At 45.3% G+C, this 16789-nt stretch overlaps 1 protein-coding gene across 1 annotated transcript in view; it reads left to right on the plus strand.

Moving 5' to 3' along the window:
• LOC135532471 (BAH and coiled-coil domain-containing protein 1-like) overlaps positions 1–16370 on the plus strand; it is an 84464-nt gene extending 68094 nt beyond the window's left edge. Inside the window, 6 exon segments of the mRNA XM_064959972.1 lie at positions 5173–5281; positions 5434–5550; positions 6101–6235; positions 6427–7697; positions 10224–10460; positions 12895–16370. Of these exon segments, the coding sequence (XP_064816044.1) occupies positions 5173–5281; positions 5434–5550; positions 6101–6235; positions 6427–7697; positions 10224–10460; positions 12895–13110 (2085 nt within the window). The 3' untranslated portion in view covers positions 13111–16370.
• The last annotated feature ends 419 nt before the right edge of the window (positions 16371–16789 follow it).

Here is a 16789-nt window from a genome sequence, read left to right on the forward strand (position 1 = left end):
ATAGAGTTTCAGACGCTGTTCTGGTGGCTCCTGGTGGCCCAACGCCCAATTAAGACACTTCACGTTGCTGTTTCCTTTACGTTGTCAGTTACCTGCAGATCTAGCAGAACATATAAAGAACCGTTCAGGGCCATGTTCATTAGGCACCAACGGGAAGAAACCACACGGAAACAGGGAGGGATTACCTGGACATGTGCAAGAAGAAACGCTCATTTGCGAAGTGCTTAAAAAACAAATATGTTGCGTTCGCTAATGAACACGACCCTGCTAATGATCAGCAGGTAGGATAGCAGCCGTAGCCAGAGAAAATACATACCAGATACCAGTGAGTACGCCAATAAAACTAACAATCTCAACCCTCAGTTAGATTGTCTCTTTAGCACCTGGGTTTGAGTAGCAGAGTGTGTGTGTTTGCTGTCTGTAGTTTCTGATGGTGCTCCAGGCAAAGCTAACGTTACAGTTTATCTAAGACATCAGTGAAATGAAGCCTAATTATACACTGTAAACCACAGGGCATTCTTGGCGGGCATTCATTTGTGTTTCGCTGTGTAACTTGTTCAAGTAAGCTTTCTCGTTCCTGTGTGTGTGTGTTTGCGTGCATGATGCGTATGTGTGTTTTTCCTGGGAGGAAAGCTCTGCTGGTGTTTATTGTAAACCGAACCGGTGACTTTTGCCCCACATTCTGATGACATCCTGGTGCTACGGCTCAGTGGCAGCTGGGTCATCTCATAACAGAGACCTTAGACCCACAACACACACACACACACACACACCACACCACACACACACACACACACCACACCACACACCACACGCCACACACCACACACCACACCACACACACACACACACACACACACGCACACACACACACACACACACCATACACACACACACACACCACACCACACCACACCACACACCATACACACACACACACCATACACACACACACACCATACACACACACACACACACACACACACACACACACACACACACACACACACACACACACACACACACACACACACACACACACACACCACACACACACCACACCACACCACACACACACACACACATGTTTTTTTGCACACACCACACATACACACACACAGGACACCACACACACACTGCTACTTTATACACACACACCAACCACAGGACCACTCACTGCTACTTTATATACACCACACCAACCAGGAGGACACACACCACACCACACCATACTTTAGTAACACACACAGGATCACTCTCACACACTACACACACATACTTTAGTAACACAGGAGGATCCTCTCACTGCTACTTTATATACAGGAGAGGATTGTGTGTACTTTATAGGACAACCTGGAGGTTCCTCAATGTTTTTTTTGCATCATTCCGACTTGACATACTTTAGTAACTAGGAGAATCCTCGCACTGCTACTTTATATACTTTAGTAACTAGAAGGATCCTCTCCCTGCTACTTTATATACTTTAGTAACTAGGAGGATCCTCTCACTGCTACTTTATATACTTTAGTAACCAGGAGGATCCTCTCACTGCTACTTTATATACTTTAGTAACTAGGAGGATCCTCTATCCTACTTGACATACTTTAGTAACTAGGAGGATCCTCTCACTTCTACTTTATATAATTTAGTAACCAGGAGGATCCTCTCACTGCTACTTTATATACTTTAGTAACTAGGAGGATCCTCTATCCTACTTGACATACTTTAGCAACCAGGAGGATCCTCTATCCTACTTGACATACTTTAGTAACTAGGAGGATCCTCTCACTTCTACTTTATATACTTTAGTAACTAGGAGGATCCTCTCACTGCTACTTTATATACTTTAGTAACTAGGAGGATCCTCTCACTGCTACTTTATATACTTTAGTAACTAGGAGGATCCTCTCACTGCTACTTTATATACTTTAGTAACTAGGAGGATCCTCTCACTTCTACTTTATATAATTTAGTAACTAGGAGGATCCTCTCACTGCTACTTTATATACTTTAGTAACCAGGAGGATCCTCTATTCTACTTGACATACTTTAGTAACTAGGAGGATCCTCTCACTGCTACTTTATATACTTTAGTAACTAGGAGGATCCTCTCACTGCTACTTTATATACTTTAGTAACCAGGAGGATCCTCTATGCTACTTTATATACTTTAGTAACTAGGAGGATCCTCTCACTGCTACTTTATATACTTTAGTAACTAGGAGGATCCTCTCACTGCTACTTTATATACTTTAGTAACTAGGAGGATCCTCTCACTGCTACTTTATATACTTTAGTAACTAGGAGGATCCTCGCCAAGTCATCATTTTAATAAACTTTATTGATCTCCAGTGGGGAAATGACTCTCATTCTTACATTGTATATGCCAGGACAACACCACACACACACACACACACACAAAGTGAAATGCTACTTTATATACTTTTCAACAGGAGATACACATTCATCAACCAACAATTATACTATAATGAAACTTTAGTAACACACAGGATCCACACACACACACACACATACAGTAACACAGGAGGATCCTCTCACACTACTTTACACACTTTAGTAATCAGGAGGATCTCTCTATCTCTCTCTCTCTCACAAGCAGATAGGTATCCTTTAGTCAAAACTAGGAGTCTTTCCTCCCTGACACATAAGCATTTATATAGTGTTAAAGTAACTAGGCCCAGTAGAGTCCATCAGTGCCCTACCCTTGGCAGCTGTGTCGTCCACTTTGTAACTGTGTGTGTGCCTTCCGCTGTGTAGTGTGTGTGCATGTACTTTGTAAACAGCCGAGGATCAGCTGTTCATGATTACACCATACTTCCACTTTCTTGTCTTCTTCCACTTTCTTCCAACAGCCTTTCATGAATACCTCCTACACCAAGACCCCATGTTCAACAGCCTTTCATGAATACCTCCTACACCAAGACCCCATGTTCAACAGCCTTTCATGAATACTTTCCTACACCAGGACCCCATGTTCAACAGCCTTTCATGAATACCTCCTACACCAAGACCCCATGTTCAACAGCCTTTCATGAATACCTCCTACACCAGGACCCCATGTTCAACAGCCTTTCATGAATACCTCCTACACCAAGACCCCATGTTCAACAGCCTTTCATGAATACCTCCCATGAATACTCCTACACCAGGACCTCATGTTCAACAGCCTTTCATGAATACCTCCTACACCAAGACCCCATGTTCAACAGCCTTTCATGAATACCTCCTACACCAGGACCCCATGTTCAACAGCCTTTCATGAATACCTCCTACACCAGGACCCCATGTTCAACAGCCTTTCATGAATACCTCCTACACCAAGACCCCATGTTCAACAGCCTCTCTCACAAGCAGATAGGTATCCTTCTCATGAATACCTCCCATGAATACCTCCTACACCAGGACCTCATGTTCAACAGCCTTTCATGAATACCTCCTACACCAGGACCCCATGTTCAACAGCCTTTCATGAATACCTCCTACACCAGGACCCCATGTTCAACAGCCTTTCATGAATACCTCCACACCAAGACCCCATGTTCAACAGCCTTTCATGAATACCTCCTATACCAGGACCCCATGTTCAACAGTCCTTTCATGAATACCTCCTACACCAAGACCCCATGTTCAACAGCCTTTCATGAATACCTCCTACACCAGGACCCCATGTTCAACAGCCTTTCATGAATACCTAGTGTACACCAGGACCCCATGTTCAACAGCCTTTCATGAATACCTCCTACACCAGGACCCCATGTTCAACAGCCTTTCATGAATACCTCCTACACCAAGACCCCATGTTAAACAGCCTTTCATGAATACCTCCTACACCAGGACCCCATGTTCAACAGCCTTTCATGAATACCTCCTACACCAAGACCCCATGTTCAACAGCCTTTCATGAATACCTCCTACACCAGGACCCCATGTTCAACAGCCTTTCATGAATACCTCCTACACCAAGACCCCATGTTCAACAGCCTTTCATGAATACCTCCCATGAATACCTCCTACACCAGGACCTCATGTTCAACAGCCTTTCATGAATACCTCCTACACCAAGACCCCATGTTCAACAGCCTTTCATGAATACCTCCTACACCAGGACCCCATGTTCAACAGCCTTTCATGAATACCTCCTACACCAGGACCCCATGTTCAACAGCCTTTCATGAATACCTCCTACACCAAGACCCCATGTTCAACAGCCTTTCATGAATACCTCCCATGAATACCTCCTACACCAGGACCCCATGTTCAACAGCCTTTCATGAATACCTCCTACACCAGGACCCCATGTTCAACAGCCTTTCATGAATACCTCCTACACCAAGACCCCATGTTCAACAGCCTTTCATGAATACCTCCTACACCAGGACCCCATGTTCAACAGCCTTTCATGAATACCTCCTACACCAAGACCCCATGTTCAACAGCCTTTCATGAATACCTCCTATACCAGGACCCCATGTTCAACAGCCTTTCATGAATACCTCCTACACCAAGACCCCATGTTCAACAGCCTTTCATGAATACCTCCTACACCAGGACCCCATATCCCCTGAGCAGAGCCTGAGGTCCCACTCACACATATATGTATTCACGTGCGTGTGTGCACTTAAACACACACAACCATGAACACACAAACACGAAGTCACACAAACACACCACCAAAACACACACATACACATTCCCGCCTTTACCTCACACATCATCAGTCAAGGGACCCCTCTCCATGGCAACTGTAAATGAAAACATTCTGAAAGGGGCTCCAGTGAGTGGCGGATGCTGGGCCCTGGCTGCATTGTCAGGGAGGAGAATCTGGCAACCTGCAATCACAGTCCCCCCATTCATCTCCTCCTTAGTATTACTTCAGTCAGGATCTACTGCATCACAGCTTCCGCTCCTTTCAGCTGTGACTGGCACATTGGCATAAGATAGTGCTGCTTGGCAGTGTGGCACAGTGACCAGCCGTGTGTGTGTGTGTGTGTGTGTGTGTGTGTGTGTGTGTGTGTGTGTGTGTGTGTGTGTGTGTGTGTGTGTGTGTGTGTGTGTGTGTGTGTGTGTGTGTGTGTGTGTGTGTGTGTGTGTGTGTGTGTGCTGTCGGTCTATAGTGTATCTGGCTTAACTCAGTGTCTGTTTGACTTTCAGGTCCTGGATGTGCGTCCAGAGACAGAGTCGGTGCTCTCTGAGGGGACGAGGGTGTGTGCCTACTGGAGTGAACGCTCTCGCTGCCTATACCCAGGCAACATACGTCAAGGTGAGAGATACTGGATCACTTCCTCTGTGTCCGCATTCATCCTTTTGTGTTATTATTTATTTGATTCATTTAGCAATTGATTCACTTTGACTGTTTGACTAACGATGCCTGTGGTTCCTCTTTAAATGTGTGTATACTTTGTGCTGATGCAGGTGGTTCCGGGGAGGAGGGGAAGCAGGGAGGTGTAATGGTGGAGTTTGATGACGGAGACAGGGGGAGGATCTCCCTCCTAAACATCCGCCTCCTCCCCCCGGGCTACCAGATCCACTGTGAGTGTCTCTTTTTGTGTCCCCCTGTCGTCCACCTTGTATGATTACAGGATTACCAACTATACCTGACCTTCTCATTACAATTATTATGAGACCTTATAAGAGACCTTCCAGTCACATTATGAATCATGGACAATATCTTGCTGCATTTTAGACATTACTATGACTTTATTGACCAACTCAGTGGCCTTGATGTTAGTGTCTGCCCTGTAATTGGAAGGTTGGTAGTTCGATCCCTAGCCAAGGCATAACAAAGACCAAAAAAATGGGCCCAATGCGCCTCGGCGTGGCACTGGGCATTAAGGAGATAGATTTTGGGGGTAAGGTCCTGCGATAGGCTAACCTCTTGTCCAGGGGGTGAACTTGTACATCAAGCTGCCTCACGCTACAGAAACAGGAGATGGGCTCCTGCTCCTATGAGTCATTCCGGCTCACACTAGCCAAGGCTTGTGCAAGGCTACTTACTTATACGTATTACTTATGACAGTGATTATGCAGGTGTATGTTAGAGATGTATTAACCCCCGCCTCCCCTTCCTGTCCCTCTGTAGGTGCGGAGTCGTCCCCTGCCCACCTGGTGTCTAGCGGCCGGGCGGCTCGGAGGAGCTTCAGTCTGGAAAAAGCCCCCCTGAGTGAGAGAGTCTCTGAGAGACAGGCCAGCACAGAGCCAGTCAGGAGACGACCAGGTCAGACAAGATCATCTACATACGTGCTTTATATCCACTCCATTTGAAAAACTAATTATAGTATATTTAGCCTGATGGGACGCAGAAAAAGTGTGTGTCATTCATTTCTTGTAACCTCTTGCTCTTGTAAAGGTCTATGTAGTGTGAACTGATTGGTGACTTACCAGACATTCAATTGGTTTGAATTGCAGGGAGACCCAAAGGTTCAGGGAAGAAGAAGAACCTGTCAGACAGCACCAATAGGAACGCAGCCCCTCCGCTCAGCTGGCCGGCTGTGGCTGTCCCCAGGAAGAGGGCCTGTGAAAATCTGTTCCAGCTCAACGGGACTCCCAGGAAGGCCCAGAGGGGGACGAGGGAGGCACATCTGTTCCCCCTGCCCCCGGCCCCTGTCTCTGCCCCAACCAAGGGTCTGTTCAGCAGCAGCTCCTTCGAGGTTGACTCCTTCAGCAGCATCGCTAACGGCTACTCCTCCTTCTGTAGCACCCAGCCCACCGGCATGTCCCTGGGTTCCAGGACCGGGCCCTATGTCCAGAGACGGAGGCCCGGCGAGGTGCCGCGGAGCAGCAGGAAGAGCAGTCAGGAGTTCCTGGTCAAACTGGATCACGAGGGGGTGACTTCACCCAAGACGAAGAACAGCAAGGCCCTGCTGCTGCTGGGCGGTGGCTCTGGGTTCGGGGCCAAAGGCGTGGGCGGCCTCCCCAGGCCTGAGGCCTACACCCACCCAGTCCTGCTGGTCAAGGACAACAGGAAGGGAGTTTCTGCCACAAGGGCTGAGCTCCACAAGGGTGCCCCTCCTCCACAGAGGAAGGCTTCTCCCTCCCTGGCTATTGGGGAGTACGGTGTCGGCGAGCTTGGTCTCAGCTGCCATCGGGACTGCCACAGCTCCTACTCGGACCTGGACAACGAAGAGGAGGAGGAAGAGGAGGAGAGGAGGAGGAGAAGGGGGGCTGCGCTGGCCACAGCAGCCTCTGGAGGACTGAGGACGGCGGGAAGCTTTCTCTCGCGCCTCTCCGTCTCATCCTCTTCCTCTGGTTCCTCAAGTTCGTCCAGCTCTGGCTCCATGTCCAGTTCCAGCCTGTGCTCCTCGGATAACGACTCGTCCTACAGCTCGGAGGATGAGGAGAGCTCCACACTGCTGCTACAGAGCTGCCTGTCCTCCCACCATGGCCTGCTGCAGTCCCCTGAGCCCCCGGCTGCAGCCGGACCCCACCAGGGCCAACAGTCCTTCGTGGCCAAGGCCGTGGCCGTATCCAACACCAAGGGAGGAGGAGCCACCAACGACCACAGTGCCAACAACAAGCTTCTCAAAAGGAAGGAGTGTAGCAGCTCGTCCCCCTCCAAACCCCCCAGAGACCTGGTGAAGAGGCAAAGGGTTATCCCCGGTGATGCAGGACCAAGACCCAAGATGAACACGTTCCTACCGGGAAGACAGATGTGGAGGTGGTCGGGGAACCCCACTCAGGTGAGACACGGGTTGATCTGTCTATGGTCATTAAGTTTATGCCAATCTATTCCTCCTCTCACAATCCTCCATATCTTAGTTACATGAGACCCTAACCCTCTCACAATCCTCCATATCTTAGTTACATGAGACCCTAACCCTCTCACAATCTTCCATACAATAGGTACATGAGACCCTAACCCTCTCACAATCCTCCAAACAATAGGTACATGAGACCCTAACCCTCTCACAATCCTCCATACAATAGGTACATGAGACTCTAACCCTCTCACAATCCTCCATACAATAGGTACATGAGACCCTAACTCTCACAATCCTCCATACAATAGGTACATCCTAATCACAATCCTCCATAGGTACATGAGACCCTAACCACAATCTCCATTCAATCCTCCACAACAATAGGTACATGAGACCCTAACCCTCTCACAATCCTCCATACAATAGGTACATGAGACCCTAACCCTCACAATCCTCCATACAATAGGTACATGAGACTCTAACCCTCTCACAATCCTCCATACAATAGGTACATGAGACCCTAACCCTCTCACAATCCTCCATACAATAGGTACATGAGACTCTAACCCTCTCACAATCCTCCATACAATAGGTACATGAGACCCTAACTCTCACAATCCTCCATACAATAGGTACATGAGACCCTAACTCTCACAATCCTCCATACAATAGGTACATGAGACCCTAACCCTCTCACAATCATCCATACAATAGGTACATGAGACCCTAACCCTCACAATCCTCCATACAATAGGTACATGAGACTCTAACCCTCTCACAATCCTCCATACAATAGGTACATGAGACTCTAACCCTCTCACAATCCTCCATACAATAGGTACATGAGACTCTAACCCTCTCACAATCCTCCATACAATAGGTACATGAGACCCTAACTCTCACAATCCTCCATACAATAGGTACATGAGACTCTAACCCTCTCACAATCCTCCAAACAATAGTTACATGAGACCCTAACCCTCTCACAATCCTCCATACAATAGTTACATGAGACCCTAACCCTCACAATCCTCCATACAATAGGTACATGAGACCCTAACCCTCACAATCCTCCATACACTAGGTACATGAGACTCTAACTCTCACAATCCTCCATACAATAGGTACATGAGACCCTAACCCTCACAATCCTCCATACAATAGGTACATGAGACCCTAACCCTCACAATCCTCCATACAATAGGTACATGAGACTCTAACTCTCACAATCCTCCATACAATAGGTACATGAGACCCTAACCCTCACAATCCTCCATACAATAGGTACATGAGACTCTAACTCTCACAATCCTCCATACAATAGGTACATGAGACCCTAACCCTCACAATCCTCCATACATTAGGTACATGAGACCCTAACCCTCTCACAATCCTCCATACAATAGGTACATGAGACCCTAACCCTCACAATCCTCCATACAATAGTTACATTACCTTTAGAGCTGCACTATTGACCAGAGATACCAACTACTTAAGGTGACTTTAAGCACGCCTAGACTGGTATTCAATTCAACACAATAATCAACCTGTGCACTGAGGGTGACTTCTAAAGGGGATTTCTCCTTGAGCTGACAGCCACCCAGTTTACAGCCACATAGTTTACAGCCACATAGTTTACAGCCACGTAGTTTACAGCCACATAGTTTACAGCCACATAGTTTACAGCCACATAGTTTACAGCCACGTAGTTTACAGCCACATAGTTTACAGCCACGTAGTTTACAGCCACATAGTTTACAGCCACCCAGTTTACAGCCACATAGTTTACAGCCACGTAGTTTACAGCCACATAGTTCACAGCCACGTAGTTTACAGCCACATAGTTTACAGCCACCCAGTTTACAGCCACATAGTTTACAGCCACGTAGTTTACAGCCACATAGTTGACAGCCACATAGTTTACAGCCACCCAGTTTACAGCCACATAGTTTACAGCCACCCAGTTTACAGCCACATAGCTGACAGCCACATAGTTTACAGCCACGTAGTTGACAGCCACATAGTTTACAGTCACATAGTTTACAGCCACATAGCTGACAGCCACATAGTTTACAGCCACATAGTTGACAGCCACATAGTTGACAGCCACATAGTTTACAGCCACGTAGTTGACAGCCACATAGTTTACAGCCACATAGTTTACAGCCACATAGTTTACAGCCACATAGTTTACAGCCACGTAGTTTACAGTCACATAGTTTACAGCCACGTAGTTGACAGCCACATAGTTTACAGCCACATAGTTTACAGCCACATAGTTTACAGTCACGTAGTTTACAGCCACATAGTTGACAGCCACATAGTTTACAGCCACATAGTTTACAGCCACATAGTTTACAGCAAACGTGATCTCCGCAAAACATCAGGGAAATTTCTTTTAAAAGTTTATCGTATTGAACAGGACGTTTATCTGAGTTGTATTGAATCCCGCTCCCTAGTTCCTAGACATGACTGTGTGTTCTGAGTGTTCCTGTGTCTCCGCAGAGGCGGGGGCTGAAGGGGAAGTCCAGGAAGCTGTTCTACAAGGCCATCGTACGGGGAAGGGACACGGTGCGAGTGGGCGACTGTGCCATGTTCCTCTCTGCCGGCCGGCCCCACCTACCCTACGTGGGCCGCATCGAGAACTTCTGGGAATCCTGGAGCTCCGACATGGTGGTGAAGGTCAAGTGGTTCTACCACCCAGAGGAGACCAAGTTGGGCAAGAGGCACCGCGACAGCAAGGTACATCCACATTCAGGTTCAGACCATTCTATTGCCATTTGGGTTGCAAAATCCTGGTTTTAGGGACTGGGCATCCTTCAACTGGGATTTCTGGAAAACCTGGGAATTTGGGGAATTTTAGTTGGGAATGTGCCTTGAGGTTGCACAAGCAATAAAAAATATGTTATCATACCAATCGTAGTGCACAGGTTGTTAATCTGTTATCATACCAATCATAGTGCACAGGTTGTTAACTTCTTGCGTCGAGCATTTGTGTAAGAGTATTGATAGCTAGCATAGCTATAAGCCTAGAATTCAGCCAGGAACATTTTCACAAAAACAAGAAAATCATTCAAATAAAATCATTTACCTTTGAAGAAGAACAGATGTTTTCAATGAGGAGACTCTCAGTTAGATAGCAAATGTTCAGTTTTTCAAAAAATATTATTTGTGTAGGACAAATCGCTCCGTTTTGTTCACGTTTGGCTATGAAAAAAACCTGTATCCAGTTATAGCCTCAAGCTCATTAGCATAACGTAACCTTAACTATTTATGAAAATCGCAAATGAAATGAAATAAATATGCTATCTCTCAAGCTTAGCCTTTTCTTAACAACACTGTCATCTCAGATTTTCAAAATATGCTTTTCAACCATAGCAAAACAAGCATTTGTGTAAGAGTATTGATAGCTAGCGTAGCATTTATCGTAGCATTTAGCGGGCAACATTTGCACAAAAACTAGAAAAGGATTCAAATAAAATCATTTACCTTTGAAGAACTTCGGATGTTTTCAATGAGGAGACTCTCAGTTACATAGCAAATGTTCAGTTTTTCCTGAAAGATTCTTTGTGTAGGAGAAATCGCTCCGTTTTGTACATCACGTTTGGGTACCAAAAAAAAACGAAAATGCAGTCATCAAAACGGCAAACTTTTTTCCAAATTAACTCCATAATATCGACTGAAACACGGCAAACGCTGTTTAGAATCAGTCCTCAAGGTGTTTTTCACATATCTCTTCATTGATATATCGTTCGTGGAAGCCTGCTTTCTTCTCTGAATAGCATGGAAAAATACTTGCAGCTGAGGTTTGCGCACCAATTTCGGCGCAGGACACCGGGCGGACACCTGGTAAATGTGGTCTCTTATGGTCAATCTTCCAATGATATGCCTACAAATACGTCACAATGCTGCAGACACCTTGGGGAAACGATAGATCGGGCAGGCTCATTCCTTGCGCATTCACAGCCATATAAGGAGACAATGAAAAACAGAGCCTCAAAAATCCTGCTCATTTCCTGTTTGAAGTTTCATCTTGGTTTCACCTGTAGCATCAGTTCTGGGGCACTCACAGATAATATCTTTGCAGTTTTGGAAACGTCAGAGTGTTTTCTTTCCAAAGCTGTCAATTATATGCATAGTCGAGCATCTTTTTGTGACAAAATATTGCGCTTAAAACGGGCACGTTTTTTTTATCCAATAATGAAATAGCGCCCCTATAGATTGAAGAGGTTAATCTGTTGTCATACCGATCATAGTGCACAGGTTGTTAATCTGTTATCATACCAATCATAGTTGTTAATCTGTTATCATACCAATCGTAGTGCACAGGTTGTTAATCTGTTGTCATACCAATCATAGTTGTTAATCTGTTATCATACCAATCGTAGTGCACAGGGTGTTAATTTGTTGTCATACCAATCATAGTTGTTAATCTGTTATCATACCAATCGTAGTGCACAGGTTGTTAATCTGGTATCATACCAATTGTAGTGCACAGGTTGTTAATCTGTTATCATACCAATCGTAGTGCACAGGTTGTTAATCTGGTATCATACCAATCGTAGTGCACAGGTTGTTAATCTGTTATCATGCCAATCGTAGTGCACAGGTTGTTAATCTGTTATCATACCAATCGTAGTGCACAGGTTGTTAATCTGTTATCATACCAATCGTAGTGCACAGGTTGTTAATCTCTTATCATGCCAATCGTAGTGCACAGGTTGTTAATCTGTTATCATACCAATCGTAGTGCACAGGTTGTTAATCTGTTATCATACCAATCGTAGTGCACAGGTTGTTAATCTGGTATCATACCAATCGTAGTGCACAGGTTGTTAATCTGTTATCATACCAATCGTAGTGCACAGGTTGTTAATCTGGTATCATACCAATCGTAGTGCACAGGTTGTTAATCTGTTATCATACCAATCGTAGTGCACAGGTTGTTAATCTGGTATCATACCAATCGTAGTGCACAGGTTGTTAATCTGTTTGAAACGCGACCATAGTGTAACATTACAGGGGATAGCAAGCTTTCATAGTCTTTTGGTATCTCAGCATATTATGTGTTCAGAGTTGAAGTCGATTGAAAATACTGACATTTGCTCTCTCTCACACCCTCTCTCTCTCTCTCTCTCTCTCTCTCTCTCTCTCTCTCTCTCTCTCTCTCTCTCAGCACGCTCTGTATCAGTCGTGCCACGAGGACGAGAATGACGTCCAGACAATCTCCCACAAGTGCCAGGTGGTGAGCCGCGAGGAGTATGAGCACATGGCCCGCGGCCAGAAACCCAGCAGCAGCGTGACCACCCAAGGCCTGTACTATCTGGCTGGCACCTATGACCCCACCAGAGGTCAACTGCTCACTGCTGAGGGGGTGGCCATCGTCTGCTGAGCTGAGGACATCTTGTCCTCAGGATACTACTGAACCACCCATCTGATGGGAAATGAAGGTGAAGGTCCCCACAGCTTTGCCTGAAGGACCCCTGGCCTGACTCAGTCCGTAGGAGGGTTCCCAGATGGGTCAGTCCTGGAGGAAGTGAAGGTCAAGGTGCCTGTGGCTTTGCCTGAAGGACCCCTGGCCTGACTCAGTCCGTAGGAGGGTTCCCAGATGGGTCAGTCCTGGAGGAAGTGAAGGACCCCTGGCCTTAGTCAGTGCTGACTAGTGGTGGACGTCAGGGCCAAGGCAGGGCTGTCCCCTGTCTACACTGGATATCTCAACACATGTGGCTGCTAGACTGGGGTGTAGTTAGAAGAAGAGGAGGGGGTAGCCATTCACAGCAGTGAACCCCATTCTGCTCCCATCCTCACTGGGTAACTAAAGACAAAGGTCTGGGTCCTGAACAACCAGAATCCAGGGGGTCAATGACACCCGACTGACTTTCCATTGGTCCAACTTAACATCTCTTTAGTTTAGACTGAGGATGGCATGTTTGAGGGACTGTTTCACACCTCATCGTTACACCACTCACCCATCATAGGTCACCAAATTAGAGCTGAACATAGGTTTGGATTGGACAGCTCAAGGCACCATTAGGTCGCTCCGGACCAGGCCTGTGGTTGCCTCATTTCAGCTGAGTGCGTGAGTGAGTGAGTGAGTGAGTGAGTGAGGTATGGGATGTACTCTCCATAGTTCGTCTTCATGATTCCAGGGATGATAAAATATATATAAGATGTCCATGATAAAGATGTAAATATTTGGGATAATTTTTCCAGTCAAGCCATACACTTCAGTACCTCTTGTCTCTCTTATGGATCAGGTGTATACTGTACAGGTCAGTTATCTGTTCTTTTTGTTGTTGTTGTCTATATGTATATAACAACTATTTTATATACAAGTATATATGAAAGGTATCTTTCCATGTTTTTTTATTGATTTATTTTTCTATGAGGGGTGAATATGGCTCTTTGTGTTTTTCTTTGGGACGATGAGCATAAGATGTAAAAGTGTTGCACTACACATGACCTGCTGAGACAGACAGACAGAGAGACAGACAGACAGACAGACAGAGGGAGAGCACAGAAATGAGAGAAGGATATGACAGGAGATATGACATCCTGTTTAAGTGTAAATGTGTCCTTAAATGTGTTACTTTCCACATGTGTTATTTTGTTTTATAACCATCTTTATTTATGTACTTTTCAGTTGTTCCTCGCTACAAAGCAGATCCACGTGGACTGCATTCACGGGTTACAAAAGAATACTATTAACAAGTGAGAAATACAGATATTTACATATATTTATTTTTATTAGTATTGAAATACATTCTAATATTGCCCTGGCATCACTTTAACTATGCCATTGTGGCATGCTCTCCACATCATTCAATTCAAAATGAGTTGGTCTGCATATGCAGGTGTATAGAAGCGCTATACTTCAAGTACACATTTGGACCTGTAAAAACCAAAGCTTCTACTCTGTAAGATCTTCATGAAGTACTATGGAAGTAGTACTTAGGAAGAACATCAAGCAGCTGTGTTATTCAGAGATCCCTGGGAACTTAATAATCAAACTGTTTCTCACTCTGAGAATACAAGACATCCCCCGATGTGCATATATGGCTTTGCTTTGTGACAATGGGTTTTCTTGCACACGTACCTGTAGCTCTGTGAGGTCCAAAGTCCCTGTGGCAAAAATTCATCAGTGACCTGCAACAGGTGGCTGATAAGGTCATACCAAGGTCAAGGTACTGTCAACATCAAAAAAAGGTTTGAATATTGACAATTTGTTGAAGATTCGTCAGTTGGGTTTATTGATTAAATAATAGACATGCCTCTTAATTAGGAACACACATGCACTCAATGTTAACGGTGAAGGACAATCAAATTCACAAAGCAATGGATATAGTTTAAAAGTCTCACTTAATCAAAATATTGCTTTTAAATGTTTTATTTTATTTTGTGCCAAATACATTTTGTCTCAGCCTCTGTCGTTTTGATATGTAATCCTGACTATATTTTTATGTTCTTAACGATGTTTTATTTGCTCATCATCAACCTTTATTTATTGTCAATGTTGCTGTTTGCTCGTCAAGCCATGAGCTCTCCATGACAACGTGACGTTGTTTCTCCATGTGATGTCACATTTGGATGAGTTAATAACAGTTTGGTCTTTGAAGAGGCTGCACAGTAAAAAGGAATACAGGATCACTGGATTATTCTCATCCACAAACCTCTCTGAATAACTTCCTGTTTGGACCGGACCCTCCTGCTCTCTGTCTGCGGTGGTGCGACTGACTGACTTCATCGCAGACGTTTCATTGCATCAACCAATAGTTATGAGCCACAGTCCGACATCAGATTGCTATGTCGTATGATGTGGTTAGCAGATATGTTAAACACACGAGTGTTGAGATATGGCAGGCGTCTGCAATTTAGTCAGGCAGGAACGCCACCGATGACTCTGCACCCCGGGTTAGATCACGGGCTGTATCACAACCGGCCGTGATCGGGAGTCCCATAGCGCGGCGCACAATTGGCCCAGTGTCGTCCGGGTTCGAGGAGGGTATGGCCGGTGTAGGCCGTCGTTGTAAATAAGAATTGGTTCTTAACTGACTTGCCTCGTTAAATAAAGGTTAAATAAGAAGGGAAAAGCTCCATCTCAGGGTCCTCATTGTCTGTGACTTCCTGAAAGATTGACCTCCCATTTGTTTCAAGCAACATTTTTTAACTGTCGCATAAGGCCGAGATGTGTGTGTTTGTGTGGCCGGGATGTTTGTGTGTGTGTTTGTATGTGCATGCGTATGTATGTTTGCGTGTGTGTGTGTGTTTGTATGTGCATGCGTATGTATGTTTGCGTGTGTGTGTGTGTGTTTGTATGTGCATGCGTATGTATGTTTGTGTGTGTGTGTGTTTGTATGTGCATGCATATGGATGTTTGTGTGTGTGTGTGTGTTTGTATGTGCATGCATATGGATGTTTGTGTGTGTGTGTGTGTTTGTATGTGCATGCATATGGATGTTTGTGTGTGTGTGTGTGTTTGTATGTGCATGCATCTGGATGTTTGTGTGTGTGTGAGTGTGTGTGTGTTTGTATGTGCATGCGTATGTATGTTTGCGTGTGTGTGTGTGTGTTTGTATGTGCAAGCGTATGGATGTTTGTGTGTGTGTGTGTGTGTGTGTGTGTGTGTGTGTGTGTGTTTGTATGTGCATGCGTATGGATGTTTGCATGTGTGTGTGTGTGTGTTTGTATGTGCGTGTATGTGTGTGTTTGTGTGCATGTGTGTGTGTGTGTGTGTGTGTGTGTGTGTGTGTGTGTGTGTGTGTGTGTGTGTGTGTGTGTGTGTGTGTGTGTGTGTGTGTGTGTGTGCATGCGTATGGATGTTTGCGTGTGCTTGCGTGCAAGATACTGCATGCCTGTTAAAAAGAGGCCACTGTATGATGAAATTAGAATGTAGTTTTGGAACTCCCGTGTCTTCACGTATAACGAGAGAGACAGCCTTAGCATTTTGTTTGGAGGCCAGGTGCTATACTAAGATGGCTCAGAGAAGTTGCATTGAAGTTCAGTGATTGGGCAGAATATTGCAAAGGCTCATGGGCCAAAGAAAATCAGGATGCAGGAGCATCTTTCTTTTC

The sequence above is a fragment of the Oncorhynchus masou genome, unplaced genomic scaffold (genome assembly GCF_036934945.1).
Source record: "Oncorhynchus masou masou isolate Uvic2021 unplaced genomic scaffold, UVic_Omas_1.1 unplaced_scaffold_1874, whole genome shotgun sequence".
Taxonomy (NCBI): domain Eukaryota; kingdom Metazoa; phylum Chordata; class Actinopteri; order Salmoniformes; family Salmonidae; genus Oncorhynchus; species Oncorhynchus masou.